At 39.2% G+C, this 24,796-nt stretch overlaps 1 protein-coding gene across 2 annotated transcripts in view; it reads right to left on the bottom strand.

The window, feature by feature from the left end:
• The window catches only part of GRIA3 (glutamate ionotropic receptor AMPA type subunit 3), a gene marked incomplete at both ends in the record, with an annotated part of 261,431 nt that overhangs the window by 76,394 nt on the left and 160,241 nt on the right, over positions 1-24,796 (bottom strand). For both annotated transcript variants that reach the window (XM_084259151.1, XM_084259150.1), the window contains 3 exons: positions 4,258-4,425; positions 8,021-8,182; positions 21,189-21,242. In XM_084259151.1, the coding sequence (XP_084115277.1) occupies positions 4,258-4,425; positions 8,021-8,182; positions 21,189-21,242 (384 nt within the window). The remainder of the gene's footprint in view (positions 1-4,257; positions 4,426-8,020; positions 8,183-21,188; positions 21,243-24,796) is intronic.

Here is a 24,796-nt window from a genome sequence, read left to right as displayed (position 1 = left end):
GTGAGTTGTATGGTGAATGAACACTAGACTTCTGATGATGAGCAAATAGAGTGTGTACAAATATAAGTATATGAACCTGAAATCCATATGAATTTATAAACCAGTTACCACTATAAAAATAAAAAATGTTCAAAAGCAAAAAATATTGTAAGTTTTCTTTCTACTGCAATGATACCCAAGATGTTTTCAATATAATCTTTTAAGTCAGAACACTGTGTAACAGCCTAGGATAGATGCATTGTGGGTCTATGGGAATTGTTACAAATTATGATAGTTTTAATATATTTGAATTCTCCATGATTGCAGGATAGGGTAGGTTTTTATTTCATCTAAAGGAAAATATGCCACTTCTGTAGACAAATGACTATTCTGCAATATATGCTCTGTAAATTTGAAACATAAAACAAACAAATAATTTTGAGTTGAAAAGAAACATGTGAGTTCCTTGGGACCATGGCTGTGTCTCATCTTAGTGTTGTCAATATCAGAACATAAACTGGGCTCAGTAACATGAGCCCTGGACCTTCTAGACTTTTATCCTGGCACCATCACTTGCTAATTGTATGACCTTGGATATGTTCCTTAATGCTATTGTACCTCCATGTCCTAATCTGTGAAATGGAAAATCCTTAGCAGGTGTCTCTCAGAATTGTTTGTAGGATTCAATGAGTTATTCAGCTATAACATTTAGAAAAATGTCAGTACATAGTATGCATTGAAATACATGCTAGACATTTAATAATAGTAATTATTAATCAAAATAAATTTAGCTCTATTTCTTGAGAGGGCTATTTGCCACCTACTACAGCAACAGGGATTAGTTTTTGTTCTTCTTTAACCTATGCCCAGCACCAGACAGGCAGCAGAGAGCAAGGCCATGGAGGCCTGATTCACAGATGGATGAAATTGGTTAAGTCTGAGGAACTGCTGTATGGAGCACCGGATAAGAAAGATGGAGATACTGGAACAGCCTGGATACCTATTTGGAGCTATAGAAATGATCCCTGAAAGTGTCGTCTTTTGGGATGCCTGATGCAAGTGCATGAATGCCACAATTTTTCCTGGTTCTAGCCCCAGAATTATGAATGAATAAGAGGCCATCTCTGCTGGGTGGAAAGATTTCCTTACCTCTTTTACAGTTCAGGGACACTGCATGAAAGACCCTCTGTAAATATGTCATTATTATTACCCACTTGAATTACTCATCTGGTGAGTAAAGTTCAAGACATTTCTCCAAAGAAGAAGAATCTGTCTCATTTTCTTAGGATGAAAGGACAAAATACTTTTTCTTTACTCACAGAAACTGATACATTGTTAAGAAGTCAAAAATGGTAATGGGTTTGAGCTATAGAAGGGAAAATTGATGGCAAATATTAGGAAGTACCGTTTTGAAGGGAAGGGGTTTGTTCACCACCAGTAGGAGATTGTGGAATTCCTGCTGGAGAAATGTTCCCATGTGACTTCCTGAAGACAACAGGACTCTCCTCCTGACCCAACAAACCTAAGTCCTGTCAGCTTAGCCTTGTGGTGATGGTGATGCTATGCTTCTAGTTAAAGAAGAGGTCCTTTCTTGATAATGAAATGACTTATCCGGGGTTTGATACACCCTGTGATGCATGCTGGGTTCTTTACGCTCTATTTTGAGCACTGAATTCTAGAATAAGAAATAGGCAGAGCAGAGACGTTGGCATAGGAAATACTTCAGGAAATCCTTCATTATGGAACACAGCCATGGTTTCAAGTTTCATTAAGACTCATGCATTTCTAGAGATTTAGTCTATCTGAACATGATATACAAACTGGGAAACAGTTTAGGTTTGTCCAAGAGATTCCAGCCCTCATGATTAGAACTTTTGATGAGCAGAACAAGAGGTACACTACCGTTCAGAGGAGTCTATTCTCAAGGATGTGAATGTCAGTGAAAGTTTCCCACCGTTCCACTTGGGGGTCCCTTCATTTTAATCACCACCCCAGTCTATATTAGGTGTGTAGGTTCTCTTCTGCGTCATTTAGGATCCAGTGTAGAACCTAAGCATATCATTGGGATCATCTGTGATTTCCATCTCACTATTAGATTGGAAGCATCTTAAGATGAAATATATTTTTCTGTGTTCTCAGCAACTACTATACAACCTAGGATAGGTGCTCAATAAATGCTTACTGAACAAGTGGACAAGTTTTAATGTCTTAGAATTGTGACATATTTCAGTAGTCCAGACTGAGGCAGATCTTTGCACTATCTATGGATTATGCGAAGAATGGATACCCAATTTGCAAGTGACTTTAAGGTGTTTAAAATCATTTGTTAACATATTAACAATTCAGATGAAGTTTCCCCACTTATTTTATGTTTGCACACTAACTTAGAGCCTTATACATACTCGTTGGTGCTCAATAAATATTTACTGGATGAATGCTGTGCTTATTTATTCATTAAAAACAGGTCCTTGGAAACCTCCATCAGGCAATGATTTTGTGTGCCAGATTTCTTTGAAGGAAGAGAATGATTTATTGAGGAACAGCGATGTGGTAGTCACAATGACGGATGTTTTTACATCATGCTTTCTTACTTTTAATTAACTCAAAAGAGGGGTTTGTTTTAATATAGTAATACCTTTAACACTTTAGATCATCCTCCCTTGTAACCCCTCTGAATAGTGGATACTGAGCACTTATCTCAAGGCAACATCTACTTTTAGAAAAGGTTAATACCTTCCAGCCTCTCTGGAATAATAGGAAGAGGTTGGTTTGTAGAGAGAGATAAATTATTCTTTTGGTTGAGTGTTTGATCATTAGGGCCTGGGGAAGAAAGTTATTTACATGGTTTATAATTTCAGCTTTATCAGTGAGTTAGATCTGTAGAAACTCTTTGTGCAACAGTATGATCAATCTAATTTTTTTTCTAAGCCAAATTAACTTATTGTCTCACTCTGTTAGCAAGTCTTTTCTTTGGAGAAGACAGCTGTTTTTGTCATGAATGGGGAGTCAGTTGGAGATACTGGCACTTGCCCATTGAGGTTTTGTTGATGAAAACTCCTTTTGATTCACTCTGAGGGAGTTTTATATTTCACTCATCATTATGTCTCACCTGACAATACAAATCTTGTAACTGCTATGAAGATTGAATTTAATTAACTGCTCCTCAAAATTGTGTGGTGCTACCGCCATAAAACTACACTTAGGGCATTTGTTAGGGAACTGACATAATGACATAAAAATCTGCATGATGGGAAAATGAGTCATATCTCTTTCTTGGAGAGAGTCACAGGGGCTACTAACCCCTTTTGATTGAATGCTTCCAACTTGGAAAATTTAAGGCAGCAGTAAGAGGGCCAAGTACTCAAAATGAGGTATGTTATGCAGCCATTACAAATTCTTCATTGCTGGGTTATATACAGAATCATCATTGCCTATCTGTTTATTTAGATTTTCCAAACATCAGGACAATTAAATAAGTATAAATAAGAGAGTCCTATGCTCTGGAAGGCTCATTTTAATGCATGCAGGCACATGTAGCATAAAGTAAAATACCCAGTAATGAGCTCTTGCTTGAAAGCTACAATGAATGGCTGAAACTGCTCCTAGTATAAATAATGAAATTGCTTGAGCATTAAATGTTCTCCTACCCAGTAAATACCAAAAATGAGTGATGGATTTGACTGTCTACCCTTTCATTCCTTGCACTTTTTTCCCAGGATTTTTTCTTTGGGGCATTGGGGGAGAGCCTCTTAAGTAGACCTATAATGTATCATGCTCCAACGTATCATCTTGCCAAGTCAGATAGTAGAAAGGTGGTTTTTGACAATAGAAATACCACACTGGCTGGGTTCAGTCTATCCATGCTAATAATTTGTCTTATGAGCAAAGGATACTGTTGTCCTTTGAAATGTCAACCTTGAAAGTTCAGAGCTTCCTATAGAATGTCCCAATCCCCTAAGTAACAGCATGTTTCTGGAAAATTTGAATTTTTGGAAGCCATGACAGGTTCAATCTGTAACTTTTGAGGGGCTCACAGTGTAGCACAGGATTTAGTGTTCATTTGCCCTCAATTTACCATTTATTAAGCTTTCAGGAAGAACTTTCTAGTTTTAGATTTCTTGATTGTGATGAATGAATATCCATACTCATCCTTTCTGCATACTCTGACATGCTATAGCTTCCCATCCTATCCTTTTTAGTATGTCTTTTCTCAAGAGTGAGGTCTCATCTTTTTGTGACTTTATAGGGTCACCCATTCCAAAACCTTTTTGTCTTTACCATTTTCAGAGCTCTCTCGATATCAATTCCTTGACTCCAGGGCACAGCAGGATTTGCTAAGCAGTCTCCAGCACTGCCTCTCCGGGACACATCCACGCGTTGCCTCCTCAGATAGCGGAAAGCTTCTGCGATGACCAGTATTGCATCATGCGTCAAGGCAGATGTGTACTAAAATGGATGCATGGAAAACAAGATATCATGATAAATGGTGCCCTCAAACCTTGCCTTACTCCTTATAATTTTTATTCCTTTACAGCTCTGGCTTTACCAAATCACCCTCTCAATTATTTCAATCGAGATCTCTTTGGGCAAGACTGACTTACTCATTTCAGTAGGATGCCTCTTAACCTATGCGTGTACATGATGAGATTATTAAGATCAAACGGCTCAAGGGAATCTGTCTCTTGCTCTCAATACTATGTTTCATATTGAGTGAGGGATTACTAAAAGGCCAGGTCCTTAAAGGAGATAGAAATATGTGTGATGGTAAAGGATAGCATATGTAGATTGGAGAGGAAATAGCATATCCTAAAGCAAGACTGGGTTATTGCTGTTTGTAATAGAAAATTCAGATCTGGTGTTTACTTAGGGGAAAATGGAAATAGCTAAGTTAGACAGCTTGAAATTAATTTGGAGGGAAACATAAATCATTTCTGTCTGGACTACATTTCTGGTGAACTAGGACCTCTGGCCAGCAATAAATCAGTTTTTGTTTCCTGTGGGGAGGGGGGGGGAGTAAAAACCAAAGCTGGTTTTCGATTGCAGAAAATTACAATTGTTATTGAGTTTTAAATCTGATAACGTTGACAATTCACAGGCAATACTTCATGATGCTACCTCTTTTAGAACATTTACTTTCTATTCCTTGAATATAGTGAGATGTTCTACTAGGAATGAGGCCAGTCACTTAATAGAAGAGATTTGATTATCTGTCATTTGACATGGTGATTGCTGTTTCATTAAATGAATCAACAATGTTTGATTAAAGTAAGCTGCCCTTGTTTTGCAGGGGTGACAAATACTGGTAGAATATAGAATTCTGTTGATTTTTTTTAAAGAAGTAAAATGTCCTGGGGGGGAGTTTTCTCTTGATGTGAGATGTCCACATACAATTGAGTATGAATGCATTGTCATCTTTACAACTATCAATTTACTTTTCTGACTTTCCTCATGTTACTTTTCTTTCAGAAGCAAATCATCAAGTATGAGTAACAGGAAGCATATGTTCTTTCACGAAAAAAAAAAATCTTTGTGTCTGCCCATCCTAGCACTGCATAAAGCCAAAATGGCAGTGAGTTTTTTTCCAGCTCACTGCATAAATTGTCAGCAATCTTAATGTAGTCATTTCCAAGCTATGCCAAAAGAGCTATTTAATTTTCTACTTTTTCAGCTTCTACTTACCAATGTGTGAGCAAGTAAAAAAAAAAAAAGCCCCTGGAAAGTTCAGTTGGCAGAACATCAAAAGTATTGTACATATTTTTTTTTTATTTTTATATTTCCCATACAATTGCAACCCTGATTTTGACCCCAACCCCTCCTTCCCCCACCCCAAAGAGTGTCTCTGGTTCATAGTTGTTTGTTGATATGTACGTAATTTTTTAAACTGGGCTTTTGTTTGATTGATATAGAGCAAGGTTCCATAATGACTAGTATTAAGTAAGAGTATTCTGAAAGCTGTAATCATCTATTTAAATAATCTATTTTCTTAAATTATTTTAAGGGTTTTATTTCTATATCTAAACAGTTCTTCTTAGCAAGTTCTGAGAACTTTACATTATACATACCATGAGTTATCAACAAATAATCCAGAGCTGAGACAGTCATCCTTCTCTTTTGTACAACCTCTCCGACTTCTGAACTGCCATAAACTAGTGTATAGTAAATACCCTTTAAATACTCCTGTTCTTGTCCATTTTTTTTGTTACTTAACATAATACCTGTCACCTTGTAGGTAGCTCTTAAAATATTGAATAAATGAATCTCTTTCCTCTATTATTTAATCCAAGGATGGCAAAGCAATGGATAGGTAGTTTTCTGAAAATCGAATTTGTGTAAGCTCACCTAAATATAGTGCTACCATTAGCTATCAATACATGAAAAAAATTTGAATTATCAGGGAAATGAATTATCACAATGAGATACCACCTTATACCTGTTAAAATAGCTATCATCAAAAGACAAGAGATAACAAGTGTTGGCAAGAGTGTGGAGAGAAGGGAACCCTTGGGCATTGTTAATGCCGATGTAACTGGATGCAGCCACTATGGAAGCCAGTAGGGAGGTTCCTCAAAAAATTAAAAATAAAACTATAAACTGCAACAGAGTCACACAATGCCATTTAGCTAGTGAGTGGCTTAAATAAATGATAAAATTATGTGCCACTCACAACTGTTCTAGTATATACCAACTGCATAAAGTAATGTCCTGCTCATATCCTGTTCTGATGTGACTGTGTTCAGGGAGGAGATGCATGATGATGCAGGCTCTCTTTTCTGGTCTGCATCCCTATTGTTTTTCCTAATTCTATTCTTATCAAAGAGGAAGGATGTGAGTGTGTGTTTCTTTCTTTCTTTCTTTCTTTCTTTCTTTCTTTCTTTCTTTCTTTTTTTTTTTAAAGATTTGTTTATTTATACAAGCACTGGGTACAGTCAGAAGCGCGGGAGGGTGAGAGAATTCACCAGAGCCAGAGGGGGGAGCAGAGCAGGCAGAAGGACCGAAGTACACTGCTGAGGGGAGCAGCGGGCGGCAGGAGAGGTCTGCGCGCCATGTGGGACCCTCCTCCAGTGGCCGGGGAGCGGCAGGGTATCTAACCGGCACTGCAGAGGCTGCGGGCAGCTTCACAATCCAGCGCTCAACCGCTGTGCCGTTGGGGAAGCCCAGAATGTGTGTTTCTTAAAAGCACAACAAAATAAATATTCTCTCCTCACTTTTCCTCTCTTGGGGAAGGGCCTTGACTTTAATCCTGCATGTTGATCACAGGATCCCACATACACATACATATACCAGGAAGGAAGAATTTGAAGTCAATTTTATACCTGACTCAATGTACCAAGGGGCTGGGTTACTAAAAAAAAAAAAAATGCATTTGAAGGATCCTTTGTGTAATGTCAATTACTTTCTCTCCATTCGTCTGTTTTAATTCCTGATTTTTAAATAATAGGATTTCTAGCCACAGGGGAACATGCACTTTAAGGATGACTTTCTGCTTTTAATATTCTTATCTTGATTTCATGAAAATGTGCAACTTAGGTAATCTAATTATTTCTAAAGATACTTTTGCAGTCAGGAAAACATTTTCATTCAGTATACATAAGGTAATACACAATCTGTATTAAAGTCTAATTCACTTGGGTGTACTGAGATTCATGAAACTTATTAACATGAAGCAATCACATAAATAATGTAAAATCTAATTTTCTGTTTCAGACTATCAATCTTTCTTACCTATTCCCACTGCCCCCACCCTTTGCCTGACTCAGGTTCTTGCAGTGTTATAAATTGTTATGAGCACATTACAAATGAAATTCACTTAACAATTAAGTTAACATTTCTAAACACTGGGTTTTAAAAGACCTCCTCAATGGCTTCATTATTTGGGAGTTTAATTTTCAAATACAGCAGTATTACCTGCAATTGCATTTTAGCATTCTTGAACCCCCTCTGAGAAGACCACTTGATCACAAGATGATTGTAAATATATAAAGGCCATACTGAGATGCTTTGACAAGTTGGCGTAAGGCCTCTATATACCTTAGCATATTACCTTTAGTGGTGCATTCTTGGCTTCAGGGAATTCCCTTTCATCCAGTCTCACCCAGCGCTGTATGAACTGTTGAACCATAGGGTTTTCGTTGTTCACAATCTGGAATCCTGTAATATTGGCTCCCCCATGCATGACTCTTTCTAGCAAAATATCAGTAAAACCCTAGAAAGAGATTGAGAGAGAATCATGAATGTGGGAGGTTGTGTGTTCTTACTTCAGTATATCTGTTGGTTAGAGAGCTATGGAGGAAATGAAAGTTCCTTCTTCTGGATCACTCTTTAACAATCAGGAAAACCCTGGACATGATGTTATATATAAATTGCATCTCAATAAAAACAACAAAAAAGCAAACAACAAAACTTCCTGGCTGTAGACTAATTTTTGGGGCACTAACTCTTGGAAACTACAGGCATGATGGAGAAAATATGAATTCTTTCATTTTTGTGCCTATGTCTATAGTGTAGCTTTCCCGGGGACAAACATTGGTGCCAACTTAAAGCAAATGCTTTGATTTTTAAAAAACCTTTATTTCTAGTCTTTTTTTTTCATTGTGCATAAATACAATGCTTCATATAACTAGAAAATATTGAAACTGTTTGACCCTAACTGGAAGTATACAAGACTTTTCTTCAGCTTAACATATCAAAAAGAGCAGATTCTAATGATGAGTACTTTCAACACTTGTGACTTACAGAAATGCCAGCGTGAAACTGATAGGCTTGTTGTACATGATGGTGCAAACCCCGAGGTATGTGTCACATGTGTCCATGAATGATTTTGACATCTACTTCATAGCAGCTACCATTTTTCTCTTCTCTTGCTCTGGTTATTGGCTGATGTCTCTGTTACCTAAGCCTTCTGAAGGAATCTCTTTAGGTTCACACCAGGACACCACCAGCTCCAGTGGGCACTGTTATCTTTGGGACACTTCACCCCAGGAATTGTGTTATTGCTGGTTGATACCTGTTCTTGTTAGTTGCTGCTATGCATTTGGGTCTTCATTGGGCTGAAGCCAATATTTTTATTCATAAAGAAATGGGGAGAATTCTTCTTCCCTTCTTAGATTCTTCACTCCAACATAAAAATTTCAAATATACAGAAAAGTTGAAAGCTTTCTACAGTGAACATCCACATAGTTATTACTTTAGATTTTGCAATTTTTCCCCCGTCCAGCCTTTTCATTTTTTGGATGCATTTCAAACATATGCACATTACACACCAAAAGACTTCGGCATGTAGGTCATTAACTAGATTTCAATGTTTGTTTCAGTCATTTCCTTCCCTTCCCACCCTCCCTTCCCACTCAGGTGAAATTTACATCCAATAAAATGCACAAATCCTAAATATACCACTTGGGTTTTTTTTTTTTTTTTTTTGTGAGACCCTCACCGGCAGCCTGGGAATGAACCGGTGCCGCAGAGGCTGCTGGCAGCCTCACAGCCCAGCACCCACCTGCTGCGCCACCAGGGGAGGCCCACCACTTGGGTTTTGATTAATGCATACATCTGTAATACTCAAACCCCCATTGGATCTATAAAGTTTTCTTTTTTGCCTTCTAAGCTTTTATTGCAGTGTAGCTATCATATAGAAAATTGCACATTCTTTTATATAGCCTGAAGACTTTTCACAAACTGAACACATGAATGTAGCTGATATCCAGAAACTCCCTCTTGCGTAACTCTCTAGTTACCACCACTATTGCTGCTGCTTTTAATTTTGTATTTCTTTAACATGGGCAACAAAGCAGTCTTAGAAAATATCTTAGTGAAACAGCTTTTTCAGTTATTACTCACAGCCCCTTCCTCTTCCTTTCATAAAAGGGATATGAGTCAATGGAGACTGGACAAAGAGCCAAATAGTTTGCATCACTGAGAATCACTCCTCCTTTTTGATAATCACAACGTGTTCTAAAAATTAACATTAACTTGTTAGAATGAGTTTTGTCTCAAAGGCCTCCTTCATGAAAGAAATGAAGACTCTCTTATCTCTCATTGGCTCGCTGCTGTACTGCAATCAGCAGAGAGGCTTGCTTGTATATAAAACCTAGCGGAGGTTCCAGTTGGGGTTTAAGCCTCACTGTTCTCCAATTCCCCACTCCCACCTCCTAGTCACATATACAAAGAAAGAGCCAAGACAAAAAATGTTAACAAATGGTTTTAATCCATTTGCTCCTCCAGGTCATCGTTGCATGTTAACGAGTATTAAACAAGAACAATGACCCATGCTCAGTTGCTTGCTGGTTGGGGTGAAGAGTGGACTCGCTGGTTCTCTCTTGTATCTTCGAACCTGCGCTGGAAAGGGAGCTTCCCTCCTTGCAAGAAAGGAGTTGAGAATGCCTCTGCCCACACCCTCTTCCCCAGGGTCATGACCACAGTGCACTAGGAAGCAGTATCTCTTATGCCTGCCACACATTCCTAAGCATTTCACTTCTGTTTCACTAACACCCACAGCATGTTAAAATGGCTACATGGAAGTATCCAAAGTGACGGAGGGAAGAAGGGTCCCAGAAACCTCACATCTGTCTTAAGGTATAAGAAACAGCACTCCATACTGGTTACTCACAATGCCATTTTTTTCCCCCAGAAAGATTTGTCTCGAAACCCTTTTATTGGAGGGAGGTACAGGAATACTAAAAAAAGCAGGTCCAGCCCAAATTGATCTCATCCATCACCTTCATTTACTTTGGAGGCTTCACTCTGCCACACAGACCCTACATAGTCCCATTTGGGTGTTTCCATCTCTAATCAACAGTGTACTTTGGAGACATCTTCACAGGCCTCCTGTGCACTCATCTGTCTACCATGTATCAACCACATAACTGAGTACCTAGAAGTTTCTCAGTCAACCCCTGTTTTGTGACAGGCATGCTTGGGAATAAGTTGCAGCACACCTTAGATCGACAAGAGCCTGCTGTCTTTGTGGGATGAAATGAGTCCACAGCAGCACCAACCAAACTAGGTGAAGGCAGCCTCAGATGGTTCTTCCAGCTGGTAAAACCTCCATGGCACTAGCTCCTACTGAGTGCCCTGAAGGCTTATCAGTCCATAAGGCAGAAGGCACTAATATAGTGTCAGGAACAGAATGGAGAGAGTAGAGTGTGGTAGAAGAATTTACTGAAATTTGCATAAATTTAGAAAAAAATACCACAATAGAAAGCCCACAGACTATCTGGGAGGTGAAAGTTGAAAACAGAAGGGTGAAGGTTATTGGAAGAAAGATGAAAGTCAGAGGTAAGTGCTCACTTGGGTCAAAAGATGGCAGAGCTTGGGTTTATCTTCTTCCCTGGGAAAATGGGCCAGAGCTACTCTTCTGTTACCTATTGCTATATTCTCTGGGTGCTGTGCATAAATCTATTGTTAGATAAAACACACAAACAACTTCAGCAAAGTACTAATATAACAGAGTTTCTCAACAACTATCCAGAATTTAGGAGGGTATATGAAAAAAGGCCAGGGTTGTGGTAAGAGGTAGAATAATGAGGGAATCATTTTTTATAATGGAGTTGGGCTCTTGGCCTACTTTTCTGCCATCACATCATTTGAAGGTATTTTACCTGCTCATAAACTCTTCCTTAGATTTTATTTCTTCTGATTATCTGCAGAGATACTGGCGGCAGTATTTTCCTAAGTGACTCTGAAATCCCTATAAATAAAATAACAGGAGGATCACCCTAAACCTGGGAGGTTAACAGGGGAAAATGAATGTGGGAAGGTTATTGGTAGGGAGAAGGGAGGTAGGAAAGAAGTGCTGCTTTGTGGTCAGGAGTCAGCTGACCCCTGGTTTACCTGTTTACCTTCTAACATGATACAACCATCACATATTTATGAGCTGCCTGTATTTGACCACATATTGCTAAATTACTGTATTTGATGTGAGTAAATGCTATCTGCAGTGTTTAGAAAACTGGGATTAGGGGGTTCCAAAGAAATTCAGCAAAGATAATGGAAGTATCTATATCCTGGAAAGGGGCACAGCTTAAAAAGTTGGGGGATGTTAGGAGACCACTTTAATACAAAGGACACTAATTTGCTGGCTTCTGATCCTGCTTCACCTCTTAGCTATTAATTGTAAGACAATTCGCTTGTTTGTAAACTCTTGGTTGTACTTCTTGCGATGACCACTTGCAAACTATAGGTGTGGATAATAAGTCCAAGTTCTACTGAATCCTTTATAAATGTCATAATGCAGAGGAAATCCTATTGAGCATCTCTGGGGGATAAAAAGGAAAATAAAGGGGTGAAGATCAATGGTAGAAAAGGAATTAGGAGAGAGATCCTGTCTAAGAGCAAGAGTTCCTTGGCTCCTAGGTGCCATTCACTTACAATCTCATAATTGTAAAAGCATTTCCTTTTTTTAACTTCTGCTTTATTTTTTTAAAGATTTATTTATTTATTTATACAAGCACTGGGTACAGTCAGAAGTGTGGGAGGGTGAGAGGATTCACCAGAACCAGAAGGACCAGAAGCAGAACAGGCAGAAGGACCAAAGTACACTGCTGAGGGGAGCAGCGGGCAGCAGGAGAGGTCTGAGCGCCATGTGGGACTCTCGCCTGCGGCCGGGGATTGAACTGGCGCTGCAGAGGCTGCGGGCAGCTTCGCAGCCCAGCGCTCAACTGCTGCGCCACCAGGTGAGGCCCTTTGTCTATATATCTTGCTAGAGTTTTCTTTTGAAGTGGCAGCATACAACTCTCAGGTTTGGATATAAATGCCAAATACTTTAAACCCTCTGTGAAAAGCAAACATAAAAGAAATGTCCACTAAACAAATAAAACAGCTTAGACAGATAAAAGGGTGAAGAATGATGCTAGAAAGAAGGAAGTTGGGAGAATGTTGCTAACCAGAAAGGAAATAATAGCCTGGCTCTTAGTCTCTCTTCTGCCTCTGTTCTGTTGTTTGCACAGGTTGCTATATTCTACTGTTGTCATTAGTGACTGCAGAGTCATTGTAGTCAGACAGACCCTCCCCCAATCCTCAATGAAGACACTAATACAGAACCACAGCACTAGCTCTCTCTATTGAAGCCACAGTCTTCAAGAAAATATCAGTTAGTAAAGTGATGACTAAGAAACATCTGTATCAAATTTGTTTCTGTATCTCTATCAGGTAGTTGTGCCCCCTTTTGCCAACTATTATAGGCTCTTGTACATTGTTGACTTCTTATGGGTTTTGGTCATTCTTCATTATTGCATGTCCTCCTATGTCTGTCATGTAATAAGTATATGTATATATTCTACAACGTCATTGCTAAGTGACTCCAAGGTTGCAAGTTCCCTGTTTCACTAAGTGGAATTTCTATTAACCCCATTTTATTATTTCATAGGGATTTGAATAACTACACATGATAATCAGATATTCAATCATTTTTGTGGGCTTAAACTAGACTTATCAAATTCTAATGCTGTATGTATTGCACCAGTTCTGTTTGGTTGAAATTATTGTTGTTTTTGTTTTTATTAGCTGCCATTGTGGTATCTTTTCCTTTAATTGGGCCAGTAAACTGTGCACAGAGGGATTTGTTAAAAGAGATGAGAGAAGGCAGAGAAAGATGGAGGCAATTGAAGTGCTCAGAGAAGGGTGAGTTGAAAGTCTACATTCTCATTTTGTGTGTTTTAAGAATCTGTGCATGTCCATTTGCCTTTGTGCAACAATGATGATATTTGTTGGAAATGCAGATATAATCTCCAGAAGTTGTCTCTTTGAGAGGAAAATTATGCGCTTGGATTTGAAAGTTATGCTATATTTCATCAATTGCATCACTTCTCAATCATATCACATCTGTTCATTTCATCTAGTACACTGCTGCCCACATCTGAATTTAGCAGCATAAAACCAATCATGGCTGTTGAGCCTAAGCAGTTCATGTAGAATCTGGTAAACTCTCTTTGATTAATTTGCCAAGGTCATCTTTTATAAGACAGTGGCTACACAACTGGCATCCAAACAGAGATTATCCCTGATTTCAGTCTAGCCCAGATGGTTCAGTCTTCCAAAGATTCACATGAATTCAGTATTATCCTGTCTCCCTTGATTTACACATACCACAATACAGTGTTCCTTGTGGTAGTACGGCTATTTGACAGTTGGAAATAAATATAGTCAAGGTTTACTTTTAGGGCATTTATTTTTAAGATACTATGCAAAGATTTCCTTCAAATAATACTATTCTTAGGGTACATTTTATACAAAGAGGAAAACAGAGACAAGATAAGTTAGGTGACTTTCATTGAGTTGATGGTAGATTAAGGGTGAGAAATGGGAAAAGGTGGCTTGCCTATAGCAAAGATAAAAGTAATAGGACGAAGGTTGGCAGGCTCCCAGGGAGAAGTATCTATCTCACAGTTTCAATGAAGGCTGACTCTGCTTTTAGTGCCATTTGAATTGCTCATCTGGGCAATGCTTCTGTAGAGAAATGTATAATAATCATGGTAACTCAAGTAATCAGGTTGCTAAGGTCCAACCTGTTTTATAGAATCAGGTTCATCTTCTTGGGAGGGTATAATGTATAAAGTTGAACATCACACTATATCAACTAGCACTTGATTATAGGTTGTTTGCAATGTTTACTTACTAGTTTATGCTGTAATCCAATCAACAAATATACTTTGAAATTTTCCAAGTGCTATCTGTTGATACAATGGTGGACCCTATCAAGCTTAGTCCCTGACCTTATGGCTCTTTAGTTCAGTGGGAGTTGTTTGTGTGAATATACAAATAATCAACAAGTTGACCTAAGTACTATTAGTGGCAAAAATAACTACTCATTTCTTTTTTAATTAGCATCTATGTTGAGGTATAATTTAAACACCATTAGATCCACCCACTTCATTTTTTTAAAGCAAAAATCAGATCATGTACACCTCCTAGTTGGAATTCTTTAATGGCTCTATGTTGCTGTTGAAAAAGCTAAATCTCTTTAACCAGGCCTATCAAAGCCTTACATAATCTGGTTTTTGCCACTCAGTCTACTCTAGCCAAAATTGCCTTTGATGGTTCAGAGAAAGTATTAAGCTCTTTTGTGCCTCAGGAGCTTGACACATGCTGTTCCCTATACCTGGCATGAACTTTCCCTGATTCTTCATATAACTGGCCCCTTCTCACCCTTTAGATCATTGTTTCAAAGTCGATGGCCTTTTCTGAAACGCCTTCTCTGACCATGCTCTCCCCATACTCTGTCTTCTCTTCATTCCCTATCCTAGCACCTGTTCTGTGTCCATGCCAATCATCATAAACTGTGCAACTCTGGTTTGTTCAATATTATGTAAGTTTCTTAAGAACACCGCCTTGTCTTCTTTGCAATGGAGCGAACAAGGTGTTCTGCACTGGAGTTATATATAGAGGGAAAAAAATAGTTACCATAAAGACCTTTAAAGCAATACTGCCCAAAGTAAGTGTGCGGACTGGGGGCAGGTAGTCTGCTAGTTGTTACCAGTCTGAGATGACATAAAGAAAGAACTTGAGAGTAAGCCTTTATGCATCTTTATAGTTATTTAACAGGATAAGATTATGGCTGTCGAAGTAATAGCAAAATAATTGACCTTGTATTTTATATACCTTGTTTTATTTATTTCATGTCTTCTAGTGATTTTTGTTGTGCTTTTATTGGTCCATGATGATTTAAGGGAAAAAATGGACCCTTCTTCACAAGATTGTTTGAGAAGCATTCTTTTAGTGGCTATGGTCAGGGGTTCTGGGGAGAAAACAGTTCTCTCAGTCCATCCTGCTAGAACATGGGTGGAAGTGATATTTCCCTGTTAATTTCAGCGGGCAGGGGAGGGGAGAGAGAGAAGGGAAGAGAGAGATAAAGGAAGTGATGGCTGACTATAATGGAGGGATTGTTGGACAGGGAGAATAAGTCTCGAAGTTGGCTACCTGACGCTGACAGTGCCTGTGGCTTTCTAAATGTAGGTAGGACATTGGACCCCAGCTCAGTCACCACTCATCATTCCTTTGGTGCTCTGCTGTGTGCTGACTCCATGCAGAGGAGAAAGTCAATCCTGAGCCACTAGGGAGGATGTGAACCCAGGGGACCTCACTGGGCTCCTGGCCTCGGGGAACAATGGGAGTTTTCTCTTCCAGGCCACCTCCTTTGCCTCTAAGGCCAGGCTCTGGCCCAGCGATTTCTGTGTTTACATGCCATCTGCCGAGGCGGCAGTGATCACAACATTCTGAATATTTGAATGTTTTATTTAGAACATTGAAAATGAAAGAACAAAGGAGGGGAAAGAGTAGAGAACAGAACAAGAAGACCTGGAAGGGGAAGGGAGCAGAATGGAACAATTGCTACTGGCAAGCAAAACAGCATGACTCAACCTCATTCAAACTTGCTCTCTCTCTAAACAAAGTGGGTCCTTCTCTGTTTCAGGTACATGCCAAGGTCTGGTAAGTTGCACAGTTGACATCTTGAAGCTGAGGCTACACCTGGCTTTCTTGTTTGGGTTCTATTTTATAAATAATGGTTCTGATTTAGTAAAATTTTAGAAAAATTAGATGCAATCTAGTGTCCCCATCATTATTTCCTGGCATATTAATAATATGAATGGAGCAGCTGGGGAGGGAAGGAGACGAAAGAGAGCAAGAGAAAGAAAGGGGATGAGAGATGGCAAGGGAGAGCAGCGTGGGGTGTGTGTGTGAGAGAAAGGGGTGTGGGGGGCATGTGCAGGAGAGCAAAGAGCAGTGCCGGAGATGGACTTGGTGCTGGAACTAGTTATTGGCCGTTTGGACAGATTTCAAACTCATATTCACAAAACCATCCTTGTTTTTCAAGCCTTTTATGCTCTGTTCTCTTTATAAACTTGCAGTTTATACTTCATATATGATTATGTCACTGCAGATGTTTCTGTGTGACCTTTGTGGGGCTGGTCTTCTGTCGCCCTGAGATGCTTCAGTGGGTAAAGCGGGAAGAGGGTGCTTTATCAGTAGTTTGACCAACTTGTATTGCACACCTAGTTCAGCAAAGGATTTGGGCAAGTTGTGTATCTTTTTTTGAGCCCAATTCCTGATTTCTAAAAAGCTTGGGGTGGTGTGTGGGTAAGACATCTCTCCTTATAGGAATTCCGAGACAATGAAGTGAGAAGTCTAAAGGAAACAGGTAACACGGCAAGGTGGAGTGGAAGATACCTTAGCTTCCTTTTCTCCCTTAGCAGAGTGGCCTGGTGGATAGCCTGATCCAGTGGTCCTCTACCCCCAGCATTCAGCATTGCCTAAAATTTTTCTAAAATTTTACTAAATCAGCATTGCCTAACTTCCACTGTGGGGCCAACACCTGTCCCCAACTCTGGGATTGGTCTTAACCTAAGCAGAGAAACTGTCAGGTCTTCTAAGGCAGTGGCTAACTGGTGCAGCACTGAAAAACTTCCATCATGGCTCACCTTCCTCCCTGGGTACCTCAAATGTTTTTTGTTTTTTTTTTTGGTTTTAATTTGGGAATGGGTACCGAACATCTGGGACCATCCCAACCCAGATCCAATTTATTTTGTGTCAATTTTTAAACTAGTTTGATCGACTGATCTTTCAGATTCTCAGCTCTGTCTGGAATTTAGCTAAGTGTACTCAGATCCCTCTTGGCTTTTGCCCATCTGGATTAATGTTAGGCCTTCAGCTTCCTTATGATTTTATAGCCCCACAGATAACAGAGCTCTCCCTGGGAATGCAGTGTCAAAAGAATCCTAATCTATGACCCTACTGTGGAAGAAAGAGAGGTTGTGACATGCTGGTTATCTCTAGTATTGAACTAGAGAAACATTACCACCTTAGAGAGAACCCTGGAAGAGAAAACAACAATTAATTATGGAACAACCCCTAAAAAGAAATGACATCATCAATACATAATGTATAAGAGGCTTACCTGCTGTATTTGGATGTCTACTTCTGTCTTGAACAGATCATACCTCTGGTCTGTGCTACTGATGGTATCATTTCTTTCTTTCAGGGATTCCCATAAGTTAGAATTTTCTGGAGCTTATTGTCTGCTCTGAAATTTACACCTTGACTTGTGAAAGGCCCTTGTTGAAGCATTTATGGAATATCCAAGTCTTCTCACTTTTAGAATTGCTACCAGGGAAAGTCCATGTAAACGCACACGAAAATCTTTGCCAGATAGATGGAGCTCAGCAGCAACGGGATACGTGGGGCACTGTTGTAGGTGATTCCAGAAAGCTTAGGTAAGCAGTGTGACTGGTTTTGTCTTTGAATTTACAGAAGAAGGCAGCAGTTATGCACTGTTGTTCCACCAAGACTTGGATTAGGCTTTGCTCTTCTGTGCGCATGTCCTCAGCTTCCATCCAGCTGGCTCGTCTTGAAAGGAAACTCCTTCTTAACTCCATTTATCCTCTCTTGACCATCTAAATGACTTCTGAATAGTTTTGACTTGCTCTATGTATGTGTGTGTGTGTTTGTGTGCCTTTTATGGAAGTGTTTGGGATAATTTAATATGCTTTAAAAAAATCAGGAAACCATGGTAGAGATAATTTATTTTACTATTTTTTGCCAGAGATTAGCAACAATTTGTTAGTATTGCCCATACGCAATTTGATATAGATCACAGGAACCTGTGGAAACCTATGGCTGAGTTCAAATGAAAAGGTCACTAGAGGAAGAGAAGTGTCATCTTAAAGAATGAGTGAATGAGTTCATATTTTCATTACCCAGACAGTTGCGATACTAACTACATTCAATCTGAAGGAACAGACATTGCTTGTTATTGAAATAGGCAGCCTCCCAAGGTCTCATAATTTTGAGTTCTTTGTTAGCATTTAGTCCACCATTTCCCCCCACCTCCTACCACTTCACAGGCTTTCTTTTCTCTCTGGCCTGGGACTGTAGTAGGACTAGGGAGGCCAGGTAGAATTCTAGAATGGAAATAGTCTTTATAGATCATCTGGTAATCTCAGGGCAACTAAAAATCATTGACCTATGCAGCTTCATTATCCCTTTAAGGCAGAACGTGCCTCGAGAAATTGACTTAGCTGACAGCCTCCGGCCTTCAGATGCCTTCAAGATCTGCTTCAGATTTCAAGCTGGAGGATTATGCTTCCTGGACAGCTGCCAGCTGATGACTATGCAAGGTGGAGGCACAATGGCTTGCTTTTCAAGGAACAATGGGGTTCCTCTATGTGTAGTCTTTGTGCCGCTGCTGGAGCTCCCCATTGTGCTGATGAGGACTTTATTGGGACTAAAGCACAATCTGAAACTCTTCTAATCAAACTTCTCCCCCCACCCTCCCACTGATATCAGAACTTTATTGTGGTCTAGAGCTCTTCCTTCCTACTTGTATCCCTCTTCTTGTTATTTTTCACAGATATTACTACCAATAAATGTCTTGTACTTCTAATTATATCTTAGCATTTGCTTCCAAAGGACCCAGCCACTACTTTAATGAAGTCCCCACTCCCATGTGAGTTTTACAGTAAAAGTGAAGTGACTTATCCAAGTCTCCATAACTGACTAGTAGCAAACTCAGTATGATGACCAAAACTTTATGTCCTCTAGTTCAATGCTCTTTTCTATACCTCAGTTGTCCACAAACCACCACAATGACATGCAAAAAAATAGATTTTGCTACATCTGCTTATCTCTGTGCTATAGTTTACTCAACATACTGGTGTTAAAAATTATTTCATTTGTTAAGTCTCTACTTTAGCTCTGTATGAAGTAATAATATTCATAAAATTTAGATTTTGATATCTGGTTTTATATTTTTCTAATACATTAAAATCATTACCATTATAAAAAACTTTATGTGTGCACAGTCTAAATTCATCTTATATACCATCAGTGATGGGTGAACCCTATAGGGCATCTAAGGCAGAGGAGAAGGAAAAGAAACAGGGAGGAAGGAAGGAAAGAAGGAAGAGAGAAAGGAAGGAAGGGAAGAAATACACTTATTGGTGAGGAAAAAATGGTAAAAATCCATTAAAAACTCCCTTGGGTGCCTTGCTATGGCACCATTTTTCCTGCCAAGTCCTGGTCTAACCCAGAATAAGTCAACAAATATCATTATTGGTTGCCTAAAAAACAAAGTGGATCTATTCAGATGTAAATTAAAAATCAAGATTTCTCCTTCTAAAAGAGTCAATTCATTTATTCCCAAAATGGTTTGAGGAGTTCCACTTTGAGTACTTTATTGGAGAACATGTGTCCTGCATTTCAAAGTGGTAGTGCTATTCCTCTTACAAAGTATTTGAATGTACACACTTTCTAAGAAAGAAATTTAAGTAACATTTCCATTTCACTTCTAATTTTAAAAATACTCATTATTAAAACAAAATAAGATTTTTTCTTTGATTTAAGAAATCTAAGTATATAATTACAATAATCTTTCACCTTTGTTGCTATTCTTCTGGCTTAAGAGCTCTATAATGAGTATGATTTTCTTGTGCTAATGAAACAAAATTGGGGTTAGAACTCATGTTATGCAATAATTTAATAGATTCTTAGTATCACAGTGATAATTTCACATTCCTCTTTCATTCCATAGAGAGAGTATTATTCAGAACCTCTGCCAAACAGAAATTTCTGAATAGAAGCCATTTTGTTAATTCCTAAACCAATTGTTCTTTTAGAGAAAGAAGAACTATAAACTATCTTAATGAAACAGTAGCTTGTAGAATGTCACAAACTTTAAAGGCATGGAAAGTTTGAAGGTAACGACTCAAGTCAGATGTGTTGTTATAAGTAGAAAGGTGGCTATATACTTTGTCATGGTTATTTAATGCTCCATGTTCAAACCTACGCCTGGCATCTGATTTGAAAAGATTTGGTAATGGTTTGCTTCCAGAAAGACAACTACAGTGCTGATGTACACATACATTTGGATTAACTGGAGAAAGAGTCAGTTTCCTATGTTCCCTGTCCCTTGTTTTATGTTTCAAACCAGAGTAAAATGGCTTATATTTCAAATTCAAATTGAATCTACGAATAATCACTGAAGAATCATATCAAATTATTATTTTTTAAATATGGAGAGAAATAGGCTTCATAGCAAAAACAGAGACAGTGTAATAAAAAACAAGGCTATTACATTCAGGTTTGGGTATTTACTAAATTCATTTCTCCAAGCATCTAGAGAATACATTAGGTACTTCATATATTTCTTTTTTTGGATGATTATAGACAACACAATCAAAATTGAATAAATTGCCTTGGGAAACTTAAAGTCTGCTTGTTCTTACCAGGTTAGCAAGCATGTAGTGATAACCTCTCGAATGTTTCCCCAGGATCACAACCTGCAGAAATAAGAAATATTGCTTTTACAAGATGGACATTTCCAATTGCACAATCAATGAGAATGGCTAGAGCAAATTACTTTTAAGTGATCAACAAAGTGTTAGGTCTTTTATGTATAGTAAAATCACACCTAATTGGACCAGATTTCTTTTTGTTGCATTCCACTTTCAGACAGATAATACAGGAAAAATTGCTAACATCAAAAAATGTCAAAGACAGGGGAAGGAAGCTCTCTAACCTTTCAGGTCAGTAACATCATTGTCACTTAAAATAGATGGTAAAAGCGATGAAGCTGATGATTCCCCACCCATGAACTGGATTTCTGTACTTGGCAGTTGAGATGGAAAATTGGCTGAACTTTGCATACAAATTAGAAAACAGAATGTAAGGTACATTTTTTTTTTGTTTGTTATCTGGAGTGCTTAGGGAATAGAACACTCAAGGAATGGGGTTAATGGGATTTTCAGGTTAATCAAGGTTGCTTGTGGTTATTGAAACCCTTTCTATAGTGCCTGCCTTTATTTCATGCCTTAATATGAGAGCCTTGTGACCATCTGTATGTCTTTTGGTGCCGAACGTGATGCCTAGGGCAGTGCAGGGGGGATTTGGCATTGCTAGAGACATGTTTGGTTGTGACAGCTGGGAAGCGTAATACTGGCAGCTAGTGAGTGGCATCCAGTGATGCGACTAAATATCTTACAGTGCATAGGACACCCCCACAGCAAAGAATTATCTGGTCAAAAATGTCCATAGTATCATGCCTGAGAAACCCTGCTTAGGGTGATGATTCTTGTCTGAATTTTCTTGAATAACACTGTGTTAATACTAAGCCATAATAGTTTACATGGTGCATTTTTATCATCTAAAAATATGTTAGTGGTTGAATATATTCCAAACCAATATATTGGTTGGCAGTTAGAAGTTTTGAATATACCTAATGCTAACTTATTTCCCTACATAAACAGCAAAAAAATCTGCTTGATTGATTTCTAAAATGTTATTGAATACTGAGCCTGTGCAAAGTAGTATGCTGCCTGCAGGGAATGGGAACGTGGAAGGGATAATATAAAGACACAACAAGAGGCAGAACCACGAGAAGTTTCTCTCTGAACAGCTATCAAAGGGGTTAAAAACAACTTGGGAAAACAAGTTGCACACATTCAAGCCAGAACTATGTATAAAAGGCAGCAGCAGCAACAGCAACAACAACAATAAATAACTGCCCTAATTGAGGACCTAGTATGTGCCAGGCATAATGCCAGGGGCTTTATATATATTTAATGCCTAGAACACTTTAACAGATTGTCATTAATTTCATTTTAGAGATGAGGAATCTCAGTCAAAGAGAGTTTAAGTAACTTGCCCAAGGCCACACAACTAGAAAGTAGTAAAGGTGGAATGACAACCTGGGAATGTATGCTTCTAGAATGTACTCTTGGCAGTATATTACAGTTTCCTAATATATGCTAAATGTCGAAGACCAATCAAGGTTCTAGGTTCATGGGGAAGAGGAAAAAGAAGTCTCATGCCTGTGATGGACAGCTGTGATATCCAGGGAAGGCTTCCTGGAGGAGATGAAGTTTAAGCTGGCCAGAAGATTACACCACATATTTAAATATGTAAATATCTATTGCTGACATTAGAAACCCTCAACTCATGGCAAATGGGGAGGGGGGAGAGAGTGGGAGCTTTTGAGCTGTTTTCGATTAATTTAAAATATGAGCCATATTTCTGACTGATTATATATGAAGGAAATGAAAGGTTAATGAATGTCTCAAGGAGGTGATTTCTCATGCTGCCATGACACAAAATGAGCTGTTAGGTATCTTCTGGGATGTATTCTTCAGTGTCCGCTTGTGAGAAACACCCTTACTGGTGACATTTGTTAACTTTTGATGGCAAGTTGGGGCCATATATTTGTTGAATTTTTAATTCACTGACAACCCTCAATATAATAAAATCAGAGGGTTTTGAGTTCTGCCAGAAAAATGAGCAAGATTCCTAAGGACATCTGCTGGAGCTTAGAGAGAAATAAAGAAGCAAGGCCAAAGGAAGCAGAGTCAGTCTTTCACACCAGAGGCAGGACTCACTGGACTTTTGAGCACAGGAAAGGAAGAGGGAGCAAGGGAAAGTTACTGTTGTGAGAAGCGCCCTGAGATGGAACCCAGGAAGTCTACCTTGTCCTGTCCTCACTGTTTGCTGGTGGGTGACTCATGCACCTTTCTCCAGCTCCTTTCCTTTTCTGTCCTCTAGGACGACTACCTTAGAAGTGTCATTGGTATCAAATTTGGTGGTGTTAACCAGTGTGTGTGGGATAGACATTAAGCCCCTATGTGGCTTCTTTTTTTTTTTTTTTTTAAGATTTATTTATTTATTTACACAAGTACTGGGTACAGTCAGAAGCGCGGATGGGTGAGAGAATTCACCAGAGCCAGAGCGGGGAGCAGAACAGGCAGACCGATGAAATACACTGCTGAGGGGAGCAGCGGGCATGGCAGGAGAGGTCTGTCGCGCCGTATGGGACCCTCGCTGGCAGGCGGGGATCGAACCAGCCCTGCAGAGGCTGAGGGCAGCTTCGCAGCCCAGTACTCAACCACTGTGCCACCAGGGGAGGCCCCCTATGTGGCTTCTGTAACTGGAAAGGGATCATTCACTAAGACATAGTTTTTCAGGTTCAGAAAAACTTCTCAGGTTCAGAAAAGCTAGTGGGCTATCTGAATCCATGCCCAGATGGTCTGTTCAGAACAAACTCACTGACTCTGAGGGAGTTCTCTCAACATCACCCTTTCAAAACTTAGCTTAAACTGGAAGAGATGGGAAAGTTATCTAAGGATAGGAACCTTTAGGTGTCACTGAGCTGCTGCCTCAAAGGCCATAATTATTCCCTCATCCTTACTTTCAGTGCTTTCTTAACTCTTATTTAACATACAGTTCTTACCCAATGTGGTTTTCCAGTTCACAATAAGTGAAAAGTTGCAAATTAGAAGGGGTGTGTATGGAGGGAGGGGGTGATATTAGAGAGAGCTACATTAGCAGCAGAGGAAGTGACAGACTGACTTAAAGCAGAAGGAGGGGACCAGAAATATAAAAAGCAGACAGCATTGTGCTTCCACACAATGTAATCACGGCTGTTCCTCTCGAAGGCCAGCGTCTGTGGCGTATGGCTTTCTGTGGAACCCAGGGAGATGTAGGCTACATGGTAGGGAAGGTTTCCATTAGAAATGCTAAGTCCCAATATTTTGAAGAGTATCTCTAGTTATCTTACAATCTTATTTATGCGGGACCCTGATGATCCTACCAATGTGAGTTAAGTGAGACCTCACTGGCCCAAAGTGGCATGTTTTACTCTTGGTCTTTTTCTTTTTTGAATTTTTGGTACAGGGCAGGTGGGAGTGAGGGTGGGGTGGGAGGGCTGTGCTTAATGTGATGCACAAAAGACACAGTTAATGGGAGCAGTTCTTGTTCAGCAAGTCCTACATCTTTGTTCTTTCCATCTGTTATAGATGAACAAGGTATAAATTGTACTCTCAGTTGCTCAATGACTCTGTTAACG

This window comes from Talpa europaea (assembly GCF_964194135.1).
Source record: "Talpa europaea genome assembly, chromosome: X".
Lineage (NCBI taxonomy): Eukaryota > Metazoa > Chordata > Mammalia > Eulipotyphla > Talpidae > Talpa > Talpa europaea.
The sequence above is the reverse complement of the archived record's forward strand: the minus strand, read 5'-3'. Positions and strand labels throughout refer to the sequence as shown.